General features: G+C 35.7%; 2 protein-coding genes across 7 annotated transcripts in view; one reads left to right on the top strand and one right to left on the bottom strand.

The window, feature by feature from the left end:
* The window catches only part of LOC126853883 (poly(rC)-binding protein 3), a 109,896-nt gene extending 87,439 nt beyond the window's left edge, over nt 1-22,457 (top strand). For 3 of the 4 annotated variants that reach the window (XM_050600007.1, XM_050600001.1, XM_050600017.1), the window contains exon 8: nt 1,641-3,428. In XM_050600007.1, coding sequence (XP_050455964.1) covers nt 1,641-2,022 — 382 coding nt within the window. In that variant the 3' untranslated portion in view covers nt 2,023-3,428. Of the gene's footprint in view, nt 1-1,640; nt 3,429-6,104 lie in introns of those variants that run through there. The other variant, XM_050600025.1, reaches the window with a different exon arrangement.
* LOC126854146 (protein PBDC1) overlaps nt 8,003-24,119 on the bottom strand; it is a 23,295-nt gene continuing 7,178 nt past the window's right edge. For all 3 annotated transcript variants that reach the window (XM_050600587.1, XM_050600577.1, XM_050600567.1), the window contains exons 3-5: nt 23,947-24,006; nt 23,547-23,883; nt 8,003-22,712 (exon numbers count right to left, since the gene is read on the bottom strand). In XM_050600587.1, the coding sequence (XP_050456544.1) occupies nt 22,651-22,712; nt 23,547-23,883; nt 23,947-23,991 (444 nt within the window). In that variant the 5' untranslated portion in view covers nt 23,992-24,006 and the 3' untranslated portion in view covers nt 8,003-22,650. The remainder of the gene's footprint in view (nt 22,713-23,546; nt 23,884-23,946; nt 24,007-24,119) is intronic.

Raw genomic sequence — 24,119 nt, 5'->3', positions numbered from 1 at the left:
TTCACAACAAAAATCATACAATTGTTTTTGGTACGAGTATCTTTCTAGCACTTGACATTTCACGTGTATTATATGTATTATATAAAAATGATGCCTTTATTTAAGGCACCATTTTTATATAATACATAAACCACGCGATAAACGTGAAAAAGAATTTTCCTCGTCCGTGCCAGGAACCTTGTCGTAGCAAGCCTTACATTTTAGTTGTACGCTTCATCGCTGCTGTCATCGCTTAATGTTCATTGATCGGTGTTCGAGTCAATGTTTTTTTTATTCATATTTTTTTTAATTACACGCTATGGGACTAATCTATTTCCATCATAGCGACATTAGAATGGTGAACGGTACTAACGTGTGTAATCGTTGAGCAGATTCGAGGACGACGAAATAAAGTAACGCGTAAGACTCCACCAGCATCAGCCGAATGTACAATTCAAAGTCGCGAATCGACACACACTTTTTCATATATCCCTCACATTATAATTATAATCCATTATATTTTATTCCAGATTGCCACTCACATTTTACTACTGCATATAAATAGCGATACCGTATATATTCGTCATCTCTTGATATTTCTGTATTTTTACCCGTTAACTTTGTCATCGTATTTATTACATATCGTATATCCCAGCACTCCCATCGGAGCCAAGATCTGCATTCTGCCATCTATTTCATCCCATACTCAAGTTGTGTATGATAAAGCGCACGTCGTGTAATCTCGCAAACTTGTCTTATCAATAGCAGCGCTTAATATGGCAGAATGCATATCATTGCGTCTGGTTTACTTTGATTTTCTATCTTTTCTAAAAAACCACGAGGCTATGGTTTGTTTTACTGACGCAGGGACTGCTTATCCTAGCATGACAAATTCATGACAGATGCAAGTATCCTCTAAATTGGTGTCCCTGCCTGTACAACAAACCATGAGCCCGTTACACCTAGGGACAAAATCGCATCGTTCGCAAATCTACTATTAGTATGGTAGATGTTACACATTTGCAAGATTTACTGTGCACTATTCTGAAAGTAGACTGGCGAACGCGTGTATTTATTTTCTCTTCGTATGCATTCTTGTTGCGCGTTTTCTGCGATCTAGGACGCATTTCGACCGTGCCCCCATGTGTTCAGTGTTTTCGTCTTATGGACACGTTTGATTTGTTCGTTAATGCCTTAGTTGGCACAAATCACAAGTCAATCGATGTCCATTACGAACCTGAACATTAGGGTCTAAATGCGGCCTGATTAAAATCAAAATCTCCCCACGAACCACGTAGCCGGTGTACGTGATAATCACGCTCCACAGAGCACTCTGGCGTAACTCTCTAAGCCTACAATTTGTGATTTAATTTATCTTCTTTCTGATAGTTTTTATTTTTTTTTTTTACTTTGTCTTGTTCAATAACTCTTCGCGACAGCTACTACTACTATTATTACAATTACTGCTACTTCTACTGTTACTACTCTCCTACTACTACTGCTATTATTATTACTATTACTTCTATTTTACATTTCTCTTCTTTACTTTTTATCATCTCTTATGTTTTTCTTCTTTATTTTCTTTTTTTTTATCTCTTTGACACTATTTTACGAGGAACGTTCCCGCCCTCACCTTTTTACATTTTGTGTCTTTTCCCCAGTGTCGAACTGCAGAAAGCTAACCTAGAGGCCCAAAATACCCAAACCCCTGGCAGCGGTACCACTCCCGGAGCATCCGGGGCCAGTGCTTCCCCCTCTACTACCACTACCACTGCCTCTCCTTTGGCCAGCGCCATCCCCTTGGCTCAGCTGCTAAGCAAGCCAGGCGCTCTCAACGCCCTATCTAGCCTGACCGCCCTCGGCGGACTCACGGAATTGCTAGGTGGCGCTGCTGGCGCGGCTGCATCCGCGCTTCCGGTCCAGACCACCGGCGTGCACCGATCGCACAAGACCTTTACGCCGAGGCTTCGTAGCCCGGGCGCACCGGGCCCGACCGACAGCGGCAAGTTCAAGTCCGAGCGTACCAAGTACAATCCTTACTGAACAAACGGACCGGAAAAAGCGGCGGGATGATGTGTTACAATGGGAAAACACTATACACATCTACATCTATACATAGCGAGTACTTGTGTAACATTGAAGTTAAATGTGCGTACGGACGCCAGGGTAGCGAGTATGAAGACTTGGCGAAGGATCGACACTCGTTGTTTTTGTTATTAAAATAATTGTTAAAATAAGAAAACGAATATAATTTTTTTTCTAGATGAGTGTAAGTTGATGCACGATCGAAGAGAATAATTTTTTGGCGAAAAATTATTGACTGTCATCAATGATTAATCTATTGGAAAATTAACGAAGATGCCCCAGTTACTCGTATTTATGATATGAGTTTCTCCTTAATATCACTGTGCGGAACCATTTTATAGAATTTTTTTCTTTGTTCTTTTCCTTTTTTATGTTTATCTTTAGCTGGGGAGGATAGATAATTGGTAAAGATTTTGGAATTTTTTGTGTTTTTAAAAACTACATATGATCCGATGCTAAGTCTTAGCAACATGTAATATCGTGACACGCCCTCCGAGATTGATGCAATCGCGTAAAGACTGAACGTACAAGTAATGAAAAATGTAACGGAAATCATTAATGATAAATTCTCTTGATATTCTTTACGATATTATAAATAAAATTTTATTCAACGTTTGCGTTTCATTTTGTACAAGCGATTTTTGATAGGAACACTCGGAGGACGCGATCGCTCATGCACCGTCGCAAAGACAGCCTTTTTTGATATAAAAATATATATAAATCTATAATTATTATGATTATATTATCGTAATTATGACTTTATTACAATATTATTATTAATTATAATTGATTACTGTTTGAAGCAAGAACTCTTATTCTAGTGTAGCTATTCCGATGTGATTTTTTTTCTTGTAGTAGATAGAAATTCTATCGATAGATAAAAAAAAAGTTTTGCGCGCGTGAAATAGTGTATGTGATGAAAGGCACATATAATAGAGAAATGGAAGGGAAGATGCGTGAAAGAAATCATCTTGAATCATGTGTTTACCATTCTTCATAAGTCATGTTGAAAGGATGCACCACATCATGTAACGTGTTTTGAATGACTTTTGCAGTCTTCTTTCTTATTAAAAAAAAAGAAAAACAAGAAAAAAGAAGAACGATCTGCAACCGAGAGAGCGATCGGGAGAAATTTATTACAGTACGAGCATGAAGAATTTTGTGAAGCATTATACGTATAACCGATCATCGCTATTTGAAATATTAAATCAAGCTGTACACACATAGTGGTTGTATTGTTGTAACGGTAATTACACTTAATTCTTATGCATCTGTGCACGCGAGACAAGCGAGGTCTCCACGGATTCGCGTGTAAATTACATTTTTTGTGAAATCAAACTAAAATAAAACTCTATATAAATATATATACACTCAAGACACAATCAGATTTCTAATTCCACAATAACTCAATCGTCTTATTAGTCTACTGTTCTGTAAGTAATAAAAAAAAATGATGGACAAAAAACCGAAATCATCTAGTCGCAAAAAAAAAAAAAACATTTGATCAGCTAGATCTAAGCAATTGCGAGAAAAAGAAAAAGGAAAGGAAACTTTCCAGCCGTTCGAGATGCATGTCTCATCGCTGATAATCAATCGATAAGATTCGAAGTCGCCAAGATAAGTGTTTGTGTGCTCAATCCTAGTTCATAGCGAGACAACGTGTGTATTTGCAAGTAGTAACCGATCAGAAGATAAACAATCGCGTAATCACAAGTATCTCACTTATCATGGTTACAATTTATCCGAAGCACACGGAATTTATTCTAGGAAATTGATTTTGTTTGCAGAAAAAAAAAGTTCATTCCGCTCAATTTGACCGTCGCCATGATCGCGAGATATCTTCATCGCGTTTTTCTGTATTTTAAATTGTATCATCTCGTTTCGTTTCTTTTCTGAGACAATAATAAACTCCGACGATAAGCGACTGCGCAATTCAAAAGAAAGGAAAAGTTGCGAAAAGAATCGACGATGCATCAAAGAATACGCAGAGCTCCGTAGTCAATAGTTATATCAAGTGAAGCGATGCGCAGAAATTAAAAAGTCCGTTTCAAATGCAGGCGTAAAGTCCATGTATTGAAAACTTGATATAATTATCAGAACTTCACAATTGCTTCATCCCATTATTTCTTCCACGAAGATTATTACTAATCGTCAATAATAATTAAATGAGCCGATTGTTGATAATAATTAGAGAAAATATATTTGGAATAGTAAATGAAAATCTATTAAATTTCTACGTTAAGATATTCGATTAAGGGAGAGTCATCGCGCATCGCTACGCCTGGTATTTCTACATCATCATAGAATCTTACAGGCAAATAATCTTCAACTGTACATTAGTCTCTATAAAAATGTCGCAGAGCTTATAATGCTTAACTATCAGACTTTAGCTTTGTGTCCTGTATCATCTTGTTAAATAAAGCTAGGCGTGTTTAATAGAAAGTAAGAGAAAATACAATACCGAATAAACAGAAATCTGGCGTTCCCCGCGAATGAGGTCCCGCAATGCATTGGTCTACGACGATGTTTTATAACGGAAAATTAATAACGCGAAACATTTGTTTCTCAAAAATTTTTTTAAAGAAACAACAAGTCTCTCTCAAATGATTGGAAAGGAAATTTCCAATATATTGCGCGACCACTTTCGCGGCACTTGAACGTTTTATTAGTACCTTCTTTCAAATACGACATCTCTCGTGTGAGTCTTTTTCTCTTATAATTAAAGGGATAATCAAAGAGATATATCATTCAATTTTGATAATAAGATAATTATAAGATTACACATTACATATTTTTGAATCGATTACGTAGGGATGTTCTGCATATGAAGATATCATTTGTTGTAAAAATGCGACACAAGTATGGCTTTTTTAGCCACTCGTACTTTTTTAATTTTGCTATTGATGTGCGAAATAAAGTTTTTCTCTATGTACATATTACGTGGTTGGCCGTATTCTAAACATTTAGCGCCATTTTTACGCTACATTTGTATCGATCAGATTGAAGTCAAGATCGTATTCGACTATTTTTAACGCTCAATGTATGTTGAGAATACGAGCCACTAGTACGAAGCCCATATATATGTATATGTCTTACTATTAAATGTAATCAAGATTCGGAGAGAAACTCGAAAGCGAGATGTAAAGAGAGAGAGAGAGAGAGAGAGAAAGAGAGAGAGAGAGAGAGAGAGAGAAGATGTATCCATCCAACCAACTTGATCCAGGCTCCTGCCCGTTTTTTGGTAAGCACCATCCATTCCTTTTTGTAGTCCTCTTAAACGACTTATCCTGTTGGCTGTAAAGTTTTCATACTTTTCATTTTTTAAATTTTCTTAAAATTTTTTTTAGTTCAATTGTATTGCGCAATTTTTTATTTTTATTTTTTATTTTTTTTTTGGTTTATTTTTTTGGTTTATTTTTTTGTACCAGATTTTATGATCAATCATCCGAATCCTTACGGGAGATCCGTGATAAGATTTCTATAAATCAAAATTGTAATAACGTTGCCTTCCGTTACCTAGTAGTAACAGTTTTATTTTACAGGTCGAATTTAAACACAGATCGAGTGTCTGTAATGTCGCTTCGCCGTGCGATGGTTCGTAGATCGGGCATGAAATTTAAGACGTGACACACGGAGAATCAGAGAATCGTTAGAGATTCAAACGCGTTCTACTTTATACTTTTTATGTCGCATGTTGGACAACAACTTGATACTCGGACGAAAAGATCGACCATGCCTAATTATTGTCTTTTCCTCCGGTATCGCGGGAATGTATCGAAATTTTATTCAAAACTTTTTTTCTAATAAACATGAGAAGATAGAGAGATAGAAAGAGATAAAGTATTAGAATTAATTTAATTGTAAGACATTAAAATTTTTTATGCTGCAAACGATGTATAGAACATTCGATCAACATGAAATTAATTCAAATTCTCTTTCTCTCTCTATCTCTTTCTTTTTCATCTTTTATCGGTAGACGCAATCATCAACGATACGAAAGGACGTTGTGTTATTTCTTACGGGCCGATTGACTGTTTCAGGATATCGATGGAGACATCGGGAGTGCCTATGCCCGCGTATCACTTCATCCCGCCGGACCACATTGTGAAATCGCCGATCCACTAAACGTGGAGCGTTGCCGTGGTCGTTATCGCCGTCGAAAGGACGCGGAGCATCGCGGTGCGCGCGAAGCTGTCAGTGGCGTATACGAGGCTGGGCCACGCACTGTGTTCAACCAGCTTGCAAATCGATATACTTGCAAAAAAGAAAAAAAAAGAAACAAGACACACGACAGTGAGAAAGGGAAAGAGAGAGAGAGAGAGAGAGGAAGGGGAGAGATAAAGAGACACAAATACGTAGCACACTCACATGACACTCAAAAAGAAGTCTATTTGTGCGCGCTCCAAAACGTGTACGGTAAAATTTAACAAGACACACCAATATACACAAACACACACACACACACTCACGTATCCTAAAGAGATTACATGGAAGCATGTACATGGAAAGATAAAGAAGATACGCACGCGCGTACACAGACACACCCGAGTGTACAAAACTGTACAAAAAAAAAAGTTATTTAAACAAAAGAAGAAGAAAAAAAAAATAATGATGCACGCGCCGCAGCCGCAAAAGCTGCCGCCGATTGGTAAAGGGAACAAGCCAAAGATAAATACGTTAGTTTTCATTTTTATATTTAAAAAAGACGTAAAAAAAGAGACGAGACACGCGAGACAGGGAGAGAAAAAAAAATACGCGCAAAGAGAATTTTATTATTATTATTATAAATTATTACTATGCGCGATGACGCGCGCGAACTAAATAATATTAGGCCGATTGTTAGAGTTTTTTCTAAAAAGATAAGCAAACAAAAATGCGGATTATATACGCGTCTCGACGTGTTTCGCGACCGGTTCGCGAGCTTAGTTGCTTCATTCCGGACTGATTGCAAACGGAAGTGCGACACGTAGTATCACGGGGACTGACTTGCGATTCAAAGAATCGACAGCAAGTATTTCCACGTCGAAATTCTGTACTCTCCGGTGAGAAAAAATGTAGTTTTACATAAGAAATGATGCATATATAAAGAGGGAATGTAAATTAGCACGTGCATTCTGTTTCGCGTATACGTATATAATGTGCACGAAGCAGCATGGAGAAGGTTCTGTTTTGTAATGCGATCAATATGCGAAACACGATGTATATTCCCCCCTCATATAAGAATCTTTACATCTTTGTTTTTATAAACAAAGTACTTTGTATTTATAAACATATTCAAGGCTCGACGATACCTATGTAAACATATACTCTCTGAAGATGAATTAATGACGGAAGAAGGAGACCTCTGGGAGAGCGTAGATATCGTTGATATTCGACTTGAATTTTTAGGGAAAAAAAAAAAAAAAAAAAAAATGAACCCGAATATAATTCAGCTGCAGGTGCACTTTTGTCCCATAGAATCACTTCTAACACATTGTGTTTTCGCTCTTCAGACTCTTCGATTAGAGATAATTATTTCCTGGAAATAATCCCCGGTCTCTTTTGCGGTTTAGAATACTTTGAGAATTCAAAACTGAATCTCATGATTATATACCTTTCTGGTGCAGAAGGGAAACGCGTTGAATATCTTCGATCGCGTCTTCTCCTGCACATCCCTCTCGGGATCCACGTGCGATGTCGATCTTGCACATCGTCGATTTGCATCATCGATCTCTGTTTTATACGATGTCCCATCCGTGAACAGTATCGAGGCTACAGACAGATAATAATATCAACCCGTGGTCGCAACGTAGTCCAGAAATAACCGAGATCGCGATCACTCTCGCGGAGCGTCGAGGGTCGGAAAGTAACGATTATAATTCGCGCGCGATAATTTCACGGTAGTTGCGTAGCTTTTGCATGCGAATCTTGGATTCCAAAATTGTCGATATAATACTCCTTTTCTTTTCTTTTTTTAAAGAAAAAAAAAACAAAAAAAAGAAACGACCGCGAACGTGTCCCCGCATCATCGATCGCTTGGCGTTTCCCCAAAAGGAAAATCTCGGAAACGCGAAGGGACGAACAGATGCGCACGTTCTCTAGCGCGTTCTCGACGCCGTCCTCGACAAGCATTTCCGGCCATCCCCGTCTTCGACGCGGTTGTCTTCGAGTACAAATGCGAGTTGAATGCGGAAAAGGCCGACGTGAACGTCGCGGACGGTTTCGGGGGCGCGCTTCTGTTAAAAGAATAAATGAAATTATTACGTGGAATATATAAATAATGATATATATTATATATATACACACATAATATATATTTATTATACGATAAAAATAACTAGAAGAGAGAAAGAGAGAGAGAGAGAGAGAGACAAATAGCGACGAAAAGGTGCGAGCTCAAGCCCATACTCGATCAAGAGGCATATCCTTCCCTTTCTTCATCATCATTATTCACTTCAGCTCCCTCCATCTTACCATCTTGCCCTCCTCTCTGTCGGATTTTAGCCCCTCTCCCTATCCTTCAATGCTTGTAGTTTGAATCATAAGAGCCACCCCGACAACGGCAAACAAAATTCTTTTATCGTTTTTAGTAGATATGTGCGTTTTTTTTTTTGTACGAACGTTTTTTATTGCTCATATCGTTATCGACTCTTCTCGTTTTCGTGTTATTTATATTAATCGTGTTACAATCGTTGATATATAAATTATTACTTTGTAATAAAATTATTACTTTGTCTGTGTGTGTGAAAAGAGAAATGCGCGCGCGCGACATTGTGCAACGTCTTCTTTTTATTATTATTATTTTATTCTAGATGAATATTTGTTCATATGTACACACTCTGTACATAATTGCGAAATGATTAGATCTTGGCACACGTTGAATATTTTTTTTTCTACTGCGTCCAAGTTTCGATTCTCTTTTATCGAGAAATAAATTGGATCGAGAGATTGTTATTAAAAATCGGGCCGAGAATCGCCGATATATATATATATAATGGAATTCCAAAACTAGTTGTACAGCTACTGTATATATACATATAATATATTTCGGCATTTCTCACGTGCCCACATTTTTATCTTTAATATTTTTTTTACGTACCTATATACGTACATGTGCAAAATTGGCAATGGCGGGAGCGATTATAATCTCACGATTATAATCTCACGATATCCTGCGCCGGCAACTTCCATTATGTGCCAAACATAAATTAAAAAGGGTGTAAAACAAAAGGGAGAAGAAAATACGTTTGTTAGTCTGTGCTTCCGGTGTCAGCTCAATTAACGATCATTACACGGTCTTTGCGCGTATGTATCACTTATATATTTTTCCTAATTCGTATATGAAAATCGCGTATGAATCGCTTTTAATTTTAATAAATTAATTTTAGTAAATTGATCCTTCCAAAGAAAAAAAAGGAAAAGAAGAAAAGAAAGTTGCTCACACCAGCATTATATTTGTACAAGTTAGGAATATCGTGGACTCGTTTTTTTCCCCCCCGATATTTCACTTGTTTTTATTCTTATCGAACATATTTTTTGCGATCTTTTCGCTTCTTTTTTTCTCGAGCGTATTGTAAATATATATATATTTTCACGCTGTACATATTTATTACGTATTCGGAACATCTCGTTGTTTGTGAGGCGAATTTTTAATTGGAAATAACTGTAACATTGGCATCTACGATTTTCATTTTCATTTTATATGTATAATATATTACATCGATATACGTATTTTATCTTTTTCGAATCACAATACGCGCTTCATATCACACTTTGTTTTCTGAACGAATGAGTCACGAACGACTTGTCCGTGCAAAAAAAAAAAATACAAACAAGTTTATAGATATAGTTGTGTTGTTCAAAATGGAACTCAATAATACTATGACGGAATTTAGAAAGTTCATCTTCCTTACGGAAAATTTAATTGGAAACAATTATTTATATCGCAACTTTTGAAAGATTTATCCAATTAGGAAATCTCTATAATAATGGGACGCTAAAACGTTTTTGTTTACATTAGAAATTTGATTAGTCTTAAATTTCTTAATAATCAAGAAAAAAGAAAAAAAAATATATATACATACACATATATTGTTAATTAAGGTCCCAATTAAATTTTCATTAAGTTAGAAGATATAAGCTTTTCTACCACATTTTACAAATCTGCGTTTGTCTTACAGAAGGAAGCAGAAATTATTCTCTATGGATCGAATTGCACTTATTTTTGGTTTGATGTGCTGATTTCTTTAGTACATCGGTTGATCACATCGCGAGAGTCTGTTGGTGACTCATTTAAATTAGGCTCAAGAGATTTAGCTCTGTGTTATTTATAATTATTTATACATATATACACATATTGCCATTTGTGTGTGGAAAATCGTTTGTTATTATATATTTCGAAAAAAACGAAACGCAAGTATTTCTCTCTTTTCTCATCGTGACGACAAGGCACTCCTCTCACCCTCATCTCCTCCTCTTCATCCTCGTTAACGCCCTTGCATCCTCATTCTCCACCGGTATAGGTAGACGATGACGGCGTATCGTAGTAATTATATTAAGGGAAAAAAAAGGCAAAAAACTATACGACACGAGCAACGGTATCGTTCGAACGACAAGTTGTCTCTGACTAAAAAAAAAAAGTCGATGAAAAAAAAAATGATGAAAATAACAATTAGTGAGAGACGCTGTATGATTGTGTATATCAACAATAAATAATTGCTGTGATTAGAATCGATTATTAGTAAGTAGTTAAGGATCAATTTTTAAGGCACTTCGCGGAGAGAAAGAGAGAGAGAGAGAGAGAGAGAGAGAGAAGGAGTACTTATATATTACTGAAAAATATATGATAGAGGTAGAAAAAGGAAGAAGGAACGCATGGTGGATGTGTTCTACGAATGTTTGCAAACGCGAGATGAAGAGAGAGGAGAGACGGGAGAAAAATCGGGAAGATTCAGGACCCATCTTTCATTAGGCAAATGAATATGTATGTATGTATGTATGTATGTGCGCGCGTGCGTCTAATCCTCCCGAATTTACGGCGTTACGTCATTCGAATCCAATCGCCACAGAAGCGTCGAGGTTTTAGAAATCGATCGGTCTGATATTATATTTAAATCGGAAAAACATGGTGGGAAAAGTGGGAGGGACAATTGCTGCGCGCATTTATGTACGTAAGGGTAAATCATGATCTTCCCAGTCGAACTGTGTCTTTTGATGAATCCTTTCAATATCGATTTTGGGGAAAGTTTAATCTATTCTTATAATTTTATTCTGATTTTAGTCATTAAACTTCTTTCAAGAATCTCGATATTTTAATACGTGTATATAATATATAAATTATTATTTTTTTTTTAAATGTCAGTAAACATCACACGGACACTGAAAGGATTTGTGCGAAAATATCGCATGTGGTTTGAAATCATGCGGATGAAAAACTTTTACTGCTCGGCGACCTTTTCAAATGTGTCGAGATGTCGGAAGAACTATATTCTCTTAAAAAAGCTACATGCTTAATTTTCTGCGGGCTTTAAATGTGTTTTTAAAATAATACAATACATGCTTCTTTTTCCTCTCTTGAATAATAATTCCGAAATTTTTATATCGCTATTGGATCGCCATGACTTACATATGCTTAAAAAAACGTACGGTTTGGAAAAATAAGATGAAGCATAATTTAATAATTTTTTTTAATACTAATCTCTTGTTTCATTGAATGGCGTCATTTTTTTTTTTAATAATTTCGTAGAGACTTTTAAATTTACTCGTTTGAAAAGCCCACCTGTGCGTGATGCGAAATTCTACAACGTTCGTATCCAAAACGCGTTGGAATAATTTAAAGGTAGTTTTTGAATTGTACTTGTATTTTCTTATACATTGGAAAATTTATTTATTTATTTATTTATTTATTTAGGGAATGATTTTAATGATTTAAAGGCGTTAGAGTTAAATAAGTCGAGAGCAATAAGTAATTAGTAATATTCCTTTTGTAAGGAAAACATGTAAAAATTGTACGATACGGTGAGAGAAATTAACAGTTTTGAATACGGACGTGATTATTTTTTTGCTAATTTAAATAATAAAATCACGAATTATATTAATGACAAGTAAATGGGATTGAAAATTCTCCAGTATTTTGGGAATTTTGTGGACTAAGAATTGTTTCGAAAAAATTACGATATTAAAAATTATAACTGCGAGAGAGAATAATTATTTCCCGCTGATTAAAAGAGAGAATTATTGCCTTTTTAATTGAAAATCCCATTCACTTTTCAAACTGGCTCGCTAAGCTCGATTATACGTGATAATTTAATAATCAGAGATGTTTAATTAATGGAAAATCACTTGGGAGTTAAAGAGTAAGTGACAGGATGTCGTAGGAAGGTAATTTGAAATTAGTCAAAGTGAAATTCTAAATTATTTCGAAACTCTACAGCAAAGGAGGATTCGCTTCGCCTTATTTTGCAGAGATTTAATTCCGCTCGACATATACGGCGGTGTCAGAAGCTCGAATTATAAGTTTTTATAATTTTCTGTGACAAACTTTTACGAAGTTTGACAATTAAGCGATTGATAGAGCGGGACGCTAAAAAAGTGAAAAGGAATGTAAGAAGGAATGTACGATAGGCGATCAGAATCGAGGAAATTCTGTTGTTTTCGAGAAAAGCCGACGCAGTTTATCTGCCACTTATCTAAGAATGTCGCATCGACATATTCCAGAAGCATATCCAATGACACATATGACTCTAGAATAATTGATATCTCTCTTTTTTTGCTCCGATAAGCTAGCCTACATTTATCCGGCATTCGATCGGAAATCGATTGATTATATATCTCGGGCACTTGGATCTTATCTCGGATTCTCTGTAGCTTCTAATGACCGTTAAGATATCGTCTAATCACGTATGTCGTAAGTCGTGTTTTGAAAAAATAAAAAAAAAAAAAGAACTATATCGAGAAGAAGGAAAGAACGCAAGTGTTCACGCAGGAGCGTATAATGTAAGAAGGAGATCTACGAGGATTAGGGAGATACGTTTAGATTATATCCCTCAAGATCTGTCGCACCAACAAGTAGTTAGCACGTAATAAGCAGTTAACGATAATCCGCTTTCTATATTGTGTATAGATAGGGGTGTGTTCCGGATGGAAAACGAGGAACATCCAAGAGACGTTAGCTAGTCAGAGCTAATCTACGCTGTTGGCTGTAAAAGTCAAGTCGTATCTAAGAAGAACGTTTGCGTGTTTAAACGCTGTACAGTTAGACCTAACTCTGGAGCAACTGACGCTGACCAATTATACTTCAACGAAGACGCGGTTATTCTCGCTCGCGTTGGCGAGCGAGAGAGAAAGAAAAACAGATGAAATAACGCGATCGTTGAAAAGAGTTTCGAGAGTACGTACATTTCCCTTTCCCCTAATTAAGATACGAAACGCGATCGCGAAGAGAGCGGAGCGTTCGCTTGTATTAAATTAAACACGCGCGCGTATTAAAGAAGAGCAAGGGAAAAAAAAAAAAGCAAAGCGGACGAACGTCAGCATCAATTGCGATCGTATCGTTGTGGCGTAGAGCAATCTGTTAGTGCAGGGGCCTTATCCTTATCGCGTGGGTCCTCCTACCGTGGATTGTCGCGAATCGCGAACGGAGCCATTTATCTCGTATGTCGAGCCGTGATTATAATAAATCAGATTACACGCTGAACACGGCGAGTCGGATACAAGTACAAACGGAATGGAATGTATCAGCTCTTAGATTTCTTTCTTTCTTTCTTTCTTTTTTTTCTTTTTTTCAAGATGCGCGAGATAAACAATTTCAAAATTTTTTTTCAAATTGTTTACCTCGACCTTCGGAGGAAAGACGGCTCTACGAAAACGAGAAAGTTACAAGAGTCATCGAGATGGTACGCGAGTCTCTCCAATCTCCGGGGAAGCGGAGAGATCCCCGCTTGATCTCCGTCCGCAGCATCCGCGGCAATTCCGGCTAGGGACCTAACATTTACCGTAACGCAAGGCAATCAGCTAAGAAATAAACTTAGTTTTTATAGGATATTGAATCTCACGTCCCACCCCGGCTGGGCGTGGATAATTAAAGGGCCGAAGAGAGAGGCCTCTCTTCCCCCCTCGCGAAAGGAAAAATTTCGCGCGATCGGACGAAATTGTTCGTCGCGTATTTGTCGCGCGTGACCAGAGGGCGAGTCGGACGACAGACAGAGAGATTATCGCTCCGATGAGCAACTGCAGCTTCTTCGAAATCGCATCACACCAAGTGTACAAGAGAGACAGACAATTATGCCGGTATAACAATCGGCATAGAATGGGAAATGCAAGAGAATTATGTATTCGTGGAATGAGATTTTATCTCGATAATTGCTGAGGAATGTGCGAGCGATCTCCAAATTTTTACGGTCTTTTAAACAAGCTTGATTGTTGTTTGCTGTTTAACGATAAAATTAGAATATATTATTGCCACTTGTCATAGGATAATCGGATAACTTTCATGTGCGAAAACTGATCGTTTCCTCGATCTTGGACAACGGTCTGTCGTCTAATCGCGACCCTGATATCGCGCCCTCCCTCCCCTCCTTCTTCCCCACCACCCTTCTTTCCCGCGTAAATCAGGGCAAAACTAAAAATCGAGCGCGCGTTGATCAGTCAACGTAATAAGGAGGAAAATTGTCGACCTTGAAGCCGGAAAGGTCATCAGCGATCATTTGATGCGGTTCAGGTGCCAAAGTAAAAATCGATTGTGAAAACTCATCGCGCTTCGAGCGGCTCAATTTTGTGCCAAGCTAACGTAAATTGCGAGCGGTATAACGCGTGTGTGCCAAATAGCGAAATTATATTAACCACTGCTTATATATAATAAATCCCCCCCTCCCCCTCTTTCCTTCTGACGATTCTCCGAATGTCGACGAGAATGTCGAGATACGCTCGTTGCTTTTATCGATGCACCTGATGATTACACGTTTTACATTAATTGTGCAGTTTACGTTAACTCTAAATTTATGCAAAACTAAATACGAGAAATGAATTTTGCTGTCCTAAAAAAAAGTATAAGCAGCAGTAGGAATTTTGATATAAAAGACGGTCGGTGAAACAATTTCAGACAATCACGAAATATTAATATCGCTAGTATTTTTATTATTTAAAACTTTTTTTTATCTTGTAATATATATTGTCTATTTATTTTTCAAATTCACAATATGACTAGCATGAACTTTAAATATCACTTAATAAATTGCACTGACTATTTTTTTATTCTTCAAAATTATTTCTAAATATAATTTAAAAAAATATATATTTATGTATCAAATTGCATAATTAATTATTTCTCATTTATATGCATCTAGAACAAGTTTTTATTTTTATTTATTTATTTATTTTTTTTTACTTTGCGCATCGCTGAAAAAGATAGAAATCTCGTCGAAACGAAATGTGAAAAGGGGGATAAGTAAATTGCGTTCTCTCATGGCAGCTCGGAATAATGTGTGTAAATTAAATACATTGCGTTCACTTGTCGCAGATGCGGCAGGAGAAATTGAAATTGTAGAAAGAAATACGATTATCTCCAACTTTGCATGGAAAGTTTTCAGTTCTTGCACTTATTGCGCGATATACAATTGAAAAGAATGACTCGCGTTATCTCACAATCTTCTTCGAAGATTAAAGCGGGTTCATTTCGCTCTCCTCTCATTAGTGTAATTGCTTCCTATCGTGATCTTCAACTTCTCCTTCTTCTTCTTTTCTCTTTGACAATTAGTAGATCAAACTTGCGACAATCTGTTGTGCAATCTGCAATAGTTATCAGTCGTTATCAAGAAGGAAGATTTGATCTCGAAGGTGTAATCTTATAACTTGGGAAGGTGTTCCTTTTTATGAAAATAAGTCATATCAATTAACGAGAGAACAATAAATTAGATGTACCCTTCTTTGATGAGAAAAGTGTTCGTCGCGAAATATCGTATTTTCGTAGAATATCATATCGCGAATTTATTGTAGAGGAAATTTCAAAATATACCTCTTCGTTCGCATTCTAAAATGTTATATAAAAAGTGAGGACGCGTGCCAATTTTGACGATTAGTTTTCTATTGCGATTTTACGTGTGCGAAGAGAAAAATTCGCTCACGTGGATTTTCCCTATTAGGGAAACGCGACGACACCCTATATATATATACATATATATATATATATATATATATATATATATATATATATATATATTGCAGATTGTTGTGCGACTCGATCCATCGTCGAAGTCTCTACATTATTTGTACATTTTGCGTTAGTCTTCCGGTAATCTTTCCGTTCGTCGTCGAGAAGAAAAGATACGTAACGAGAAAAGGGTAATTCGCGTAAGATTCGAACGAATTCTTCGTTCTCCTTCCCCATCTCCCCCCAAGCGTTCAATCGCGGCTTCTCGACCCCTCTTTATCCCTCCTTCCCCCTTCTCTATCTTGAAAAACCTGTACTTCCTTTATCTTCCTCGGCCAGGATCGACTTATGTTAAAAAGCCTTTACGAAAAACAGGGTCATAAATACTTATGTATAATACGAGTATTTTAAATTTTTAACGCAAAAGTAAAAAGTAAAATCTGAGGTGTAGTGATGTGCATTGTAACGGAGAAAGAGAGAGAGAGAGAGAGAGAAAGAGAAAAGAAAAAAGAATAAAATTTTTTTACAAGAAAATAATAATGTGAGGTGTAAAAAAAAACATGTCGCGTATATGATTTGCGACTGCGTCTTTCAATGCGTATCGTCGCCCTTTGTAACGTGTGTCGTTCTCGGGGACACGTGTGTTTATGCGCGCATAAAGAGCGCGAGTCGAGTCCTGCGAACCTCTTGATCCTTTCAGCATTCGCACAGATATTGTTGTTTATTTATTTCTTTTTTTTTTTAAATTTTGTCATTGTTGATATTAATATATTCATGTATAAATAGTATCTTTAAACTCTATATACTTTCCAGATCTGATCGACAATACATATTATGGCGAACGGATACAAGCTATCGCTAAGTAACGTGTTTGAAAGGATCGTGCAGAAAGGGGCACTCGCCGTACTCGATCGCGGAAATAGGGTCGGTCGTCACAAAGTCTAATAAATCGACGAGTCGAGTCGCGGAGAGAGGAGATAATTGAAAGCACCGACCGCGAAGATTACGAGTCGAGAGATCGTTACACACGAGAGATGTAACACTTTTCTTCGCGATCGGTCGCCCTTGCGCGCAGCGCAAAGTACATTTATTCCAGGGTAAAGTTTTTGTAAGATCGTCTGATATGCGATATTTTATGTAAAAAAAAAAAAAGTAAAGATATACACTTAATAATGTGAGATACACAACAATACACACAGGACACACGACAAGCGTGTGTGAGAGAGAGAGAGAGAGAGAGAGAGAGAGAGAGAGAGAGCGAGAGCGCTGAATGAATGTGAGAAAAGGCGACACTTTCGTGATGATCGTACCGGGATATGAGAATGAGAGACGAAATAAAACACCTGCTATAGGCTGACGATACGTACATGCGTATTACGTATACGTACATATATATATATATATACATATATATATATATATATATATAAATAAATATAAACATAATTACATACGACATAAAATTATCATAAGTATACATATAAGAGATACTTATATACTTTATATAGTCGCATTCGTCGTCACATTATACGTATACAACGGGCTTGCGAGCGTTTGACAGGTGATTTGTCTCGGCTAACGTGTCAAGGATCGCATGAATGAGAAAGTAAAAGAGAGGGAAGAGAGAGAGAGAGAGAGAGAGAGAAAGAATGCGCGAGAGAAAAGGAAGCTGTATAGTCGGCATTTACATATCTTTGATTCGTTCGTTTGCGAAATTGTCGCTTAAATAATACCGACGTCTCTTTACAGGATCGTTAAAATCGTCGATTGTTAGGGCGAGAGTTAAATGGGTCCATAGTGTTCATATCGCACGTTTAACGATAACTGTGGCTGTTCATTACTTTCGTATCTTATCTCATATTTTTATCGCCGCAAGAGAGAATTAAGAGCAATCATATATGTGGCAATAGAGAGCTCTTGCCTCGCGAATCTGGTCGGTAGACACTTATCTTATAACTCTTTCTCCGTCTATATTTTACAAGTATAAGGATAGAAAGGACCATACGCGTGGATAAGGATTACTACAATCAAGAACATGAAATGAAAATCTATCCACTATAGCCATTGGTCCTCAAAACACGACACGTTTATACGGATAGATTACTGTCAAGTCTTTCTTACGTCAAGCTTACATTTCTAGCTAAAACGGACCATGTGGCAGCCACATTTAACGCTAACCGTGTATCGTACCGGGGGAGACTCGGGCCAACAGACACGAACAGATTCGGTGATGAATACGTATAGATCCCCCTCCCCCTCCTCCCCTCCCTTCCTCTCCTCCTTCAATCCTTGTCAATCTACATATCAGAATTTAATTTCACCACCAACTCTCCCGAGATCTCGCCTCGACGATCCCTTAGCAAAGGGATCGAAGTGGAAAAGATTTACATCGAATGTGAGGGGGTCTATTTTATCCGTAAAGTATAGCCAAGGATTTAAGGAGCTAGTTTTTTAATTCCCTTGCCCTTTTCTCTCCTCCGATCTTACTCTCGTGATTCTTACAATCCGCAACAAAATCCTCTTTCCCCCCTTCCCCCTCATTCGTCTTCTCATCTTTTCTTCCGACGCATCCTAGGTTTAGAAGAATATATTTGTATATTGTCAGTTATCACACGCTCTCTATTAACACACATTCTAATATACTCACTACTTACAATCTATAAATCTAATAATAATTCTTATTATGATTATTAAAAAATACTGCTACTTCATATCACACACACACACAGACATATATATACATTTCCGTAGGACGTAAATACGACGTGCCCTGTTAATGTTCTTGGATTGATTAACGATCGCGCGCCACTTGTGAAAAAAAAAAATATAAATTTTCTCGAAGAAGAAACACTGCGTGAGTGTTTTGCGTTTTATATTTCTAAGTTTCTTCTAACTTCTGATCATCGCCCAGAGTCGTGTTGTAAAAAAAAGAGTAGAGCTTACTACACACATATATATATATACACACACACACACACACACACACACACATATACATACTTTTACGGCTTATTATTATTACATACTTCCGCATCGTTGTTGCATCGTTGTCACTTTCGGCGCTCGGTTACCACGCACTGAGAGAAAAGAAGATTTTTAATTACGCTGAAGTTGCCTTAATTAATTAAGATGACTTAAATAATTTCCCGCAATTAGTTCGAACGTGAGAGTAATTCTGCTGTAGAGGAGTGACAATCGTGCTCGTTATTAATGTCGATTGTTCTCGTATGCAAAATATTTAATATATAAACTATTAGCTGTGCCAAGTAGTGTTTTTTTGTAAAAAAAAAAATATAACGAAAAAGAAATAAAGATTATTGCTGCAAAAAAAAAAACATGAAAGTATATAATCCATCTTTCGATAAATCCACCTGTTGGAGCGATGTCGCGTCGTTGCAAAGAGACGCGAAGATCACGCAAGATACCGCGATTAATCCGTAGAGAAGAATAGCGATTTTTGCCTTAATAATGCGCGCGCAATATTTTTTTTTTTTCAATCGCAGTTTAATCTACAAACTTTTGCAATTTTCTCTCAGTGAGAAGTACGCTCTTTGCATAGAGAAGCTATAGATTTTAAAGGATACAAGCATCACACGCGTGTAGGAAATCTTGCAAAATGTATGATAATATGCGAGCAATGTGGGCGAATCATCGTCATTGTTTACTTATTATGATGATTAATTTCATTATTCCCATTTCTCTATCATCCATCATCGCATTATATATATGTTCAACGTCTCGTTGAAGTATATTTCTCGTCGCTATTATATACAAATTTATGTTACATAATGACGGCCGTGATTTCTGTATAATGTATAAGATTATATGTATATACATATATCTTTCGTCATCGCTTTCTACTTATTTATTTTAGCGTGTACGGACGATGACCTTTGTCCTCTTGTATCCATTTCTTATACATAAATCTTGTATATGATTTATTTGCTCATCGGAACACGAGAGCAATGTGTAATTTAATATCTATAATCTAAGGTGTTTGAAAAAAAGAGTATAAAGATACACGAAGTATAATTATGAATTTTATAAGGATGACGCTTTATATAAATAAAGCTAACGAGGGACCATCAAACTTAATATATCCATGTACAAAGATATAGTGCATGCGCATTAAATTTATAATCTCTTATATGATACTTGATTATTCCTATAGGAGAGCAATTAGAGAACATGAATTACATATTTGTATACGTAACATTAAACTCGGTCACCTGATCTTTTATATTTATTTATATACATAAGATTATATACATATACATATATGCATGCATGTATACAGAGTGTCCCATATTAAATGTTGTAGTGAAATATCCGGAAAACGATATAAGAAGGATAGTTACAATGAAGACCAAGACATTGAAGATCATGTGGCGAATTTAGAATATTAAGAGCGCGAACTATGCGCAAAAGTTTCTTGATTTTTTAAGATAAATCGAATGCTTAACCCATCGTTATTACACATCCTCTATTCTTATTTTATACTCCCTTTTCAAGCACCCTAGAAGCAATTTAATCTTTAAATGGTTAGAGATCAATGATCAAGCAGAAAAAAATTTGATCATTCAAATATTCGACTCTCTGTCACGCTGTTTAACGATTTAATGTCATATACGCGATTTCTATAATTTGTTCAACGTGTATAAATGATCTAAATCGATCACTAAGGAACGAACGTGAAATTTGGCAAGCTCTATTTTTTTCCGATTGCATCATTCAGAAGAATAAAATGCAATAAAATAAAATGTAGAGAGAATGATATATAAATGTGATATATCTTCTTTGAATATTTTTGAATTAATTTTCCATAAAAGATAACACAAGTCGCTCTTTCACAATATGTATATAAAATAATCCCATACATCTCTCCAATACGTATAAAATACTAAATAAAATACTTTATAGACTCTACTTATTTAATTATCTTACTTATTATTGCGCGCAGATATACATAAGACGCTCGTCTAGGGTAGATTTTGTTCATTTCTATCTTGGTTCTTATACAATATTAAGTTAAATATTCTTTTTAGCGATCAGATGTAGAGAGCAAACGTGAAAAGAAGAAAACAGGAGAGAAAGAGAAAGCGAGAGAGAGAGAGAGAGAGAGAGAGAGAGAGAGAAAAGAATGAAAGAGAAAATGAATGAAAGAGACTGAAATTGAGAGAGGGATCGCGTGTACACTGCTCGTTTAGAGATTTGAGGAAAATCCATAATTGTGCCAAATCGTTATATATGTCTTGCACTTAAAGAGAGAAATAATTTTAATAATTTTAAAGCTTCAGCGTTATATTTCAGGCAAGAGAAATGAATTTATATGGAAACTGTGAGTCACCATCTTTGTCCATCTATGCGAATTTTAATACCGTTCGGAGTGCTTTACTGATTGATCTTTTTCATCCCTGTCTATAGACAGCAAAGCAATTCGGAACTCAGGCGAATCGCGTTAAGTCAACTTTACTTTAAATCAGACTTCGCAAACTTATCCAACGAGTTACGTTTCCATCAGCCTTCATGTCTGGTGAATCAAAATTTCAATAGCTTCGCAACTTATCGATAATTCGCAGCTTTCATTGAATCGTGCTTTTCCTTGCGTTATTAAAATTATCAAATATTTGAAATTAAAAAAAAAAAAATTTTGTTTTTTATTTTTAACTTTACCTATACTGTCACGCATATACACGACGATTTGGCGATTCAGATTTTCCTTGATATTCACCTAAGGGCAATAAAACATATTGTACATTTTGTGAGTGCAGTTGTATTTAAATAAGTTGCATAAAAAAGACAGATTTTTTAGATATTGCACTGTCATATTTATTATTCTATAATAACGATCGATCGGCTCGACCGGATCGACCGCGCTCTCAAAACTATAATGTATACATATTCTCGCCGATGTATTTCGGGAACTCTCCCTTTTTCTTTTTTTTATAGCATTACGCGAGTGCCGTCGATCGGGCGACACACACACACACACACACACACACACACACACACACACACACACACACACACACACGTACATTATGAATTAATATTATTAATAATAAAAAAAGGCAAACGTGTACGCGAAACACGCATTGTTCTTTTTAATAAGGAAGACATGGTTTTCAGTGTGTTTTCACTACGATTGAATAAAACTCTCTATATTATTACATATAATATTATATTAATAATACGAGATATTATTACACTGTAATGTTTGTTTTTGTTTATTAAAGTGTGTATATAGCAATATATTCTAGAAACGGTCGCTCTCGTGTGCATTTTTTTCACCGAACCTTGTGGATATTAAGAGAGACACCTGAACTACAATTTTATTATATATGTTCTTTTCTTCTTTTTTTTATTTGTTTCTACAGAGCCACGACAAGCCAAAAATCATTTTCTGCATCATCATCTTTAATTTTAATATTATCCATGGTTTTTTTAGTCATTTCGCATGTCTATCTCCTCTCCTTCTCCTCCTCTGTATCCAATCGTTCAGTTTGCCAGCTTCTTGTTAGTTCTAGATATATTTGTTATTTATTATAATTAAAACAAGCAACTAACAAGCGATGAAGAAGAAATAATCAGGCTGTCGGGAAGTTAAGGAAATCGTGAGTTAAAATAAGGGACAAATATTTACGAAAAAAAAAAAAGAAAAGAGAGGAGTAGAGGTGCATATCTATAATCAAATATCGCAAATTTATTTAAAACTTATTAATTTAAATTGGAAAAAATGGAATTTTCTGTACAAATTATATTATTATTTTTCAGATTTTATCACATCACTATAATTATAATTAAAGATTATAAAGCAGTAAAGTTTGTTTTTGTTTTTAATTATGCAATCTTTTTCATCCTATTACTTTTGACATAGACTTTTTGTATTTATAAACTTATTAATTATAATATAATTTTAGATATCATGTAAGAACTATAGTTTCTTAGAAGGCACGATTGATAAAGATTCAGAAAGTAAATTGAATTACAATAAGCTATTTAGAAAATAATCTGAGAATTGTAGTAATTGTTTCAAGACAAGAAATTAAAACAGTTTCAAATAGCATGTCTCAATATATATTACATGGAAGAAAATCATGGAAACAGAGAAAAGAAAAAGATTAATAAAATATTGCATTATCAGTAACAATGGTTATCAAATCGAAACATGAAGCTCATATATCATATCTACTGTAATTTAATTTACTTAATTTATTATGCATCTTATTTTTTTCATCATGTACATATAAAATCGTATCCCCCCGCCCCCACCTATCAATTGTAATAAATAAAAGTCATGTATCCAAACTTATTCTTAGCATTAAGAAAACTAATTGTAATCAATATTAAACCTTACTTGGTTTGAATTTTTTTCGCACACCATCATTAAGACCTTCCCTATTTCTTGCAAGTTCTATTGCATAAAATTGAATTCGACTTGTCAATATGCTGTTTTTTTCCGTATAATCTTCTGTACAATCTGCCCTTAATAATGTGCCAAAACTATAGTCTTCTACAACATTCTTAAACTGTTCGCAAAAGGATCTCCATTCTTCCTTTTGCTGTGGAGACTTGAATTCATCTTCGTTTATCTTGTCCACTTTCATATTAGGAAAATTCTCTCTAAATGCTTTATAGATGTTTTCATCATGAGGTGTAAGCCTTAAAAGCTTAGGATCAACTGAGCACAAAATCTGAAATATAATATCTTTTATTTCTAGTTTTCATTTATTTGAACACTTATATGTAATACTTACATTAAAATAAACCTCCGCATGTTCCATAGCTTTCATTGCCCACATTGCTTCCACGGATGGCTACAATAATAATATGATTAGAACGAAGAAAACGAGTCTAATTATTGTACATAACTTTAATATAAAATAAATATATAAACAACTTATTTGTAATAGTACACTATATATTATTA

This window comes from Cataglyphis hispanica, chromosome 1 (genome assembly GCF_021464435.1).
Source record: "Cataglyphis hispanica isolate Lineage 1 chromosome 1, ULB_Chis1_1.0, whole genome shotgun sequence".
In the NCBI taxonomy this organism is placed as follows: Eukaryota; Metazoa; Arthropoda; class Insecta; order Hymenoptera; family Formicidae; genus Cataglyphis; species Cataglyphis hispanica.
Note: the sequence above shows the minus strand (reverse complement) of the source record. Positions and strands in the feature narration are given on the sequence as shown.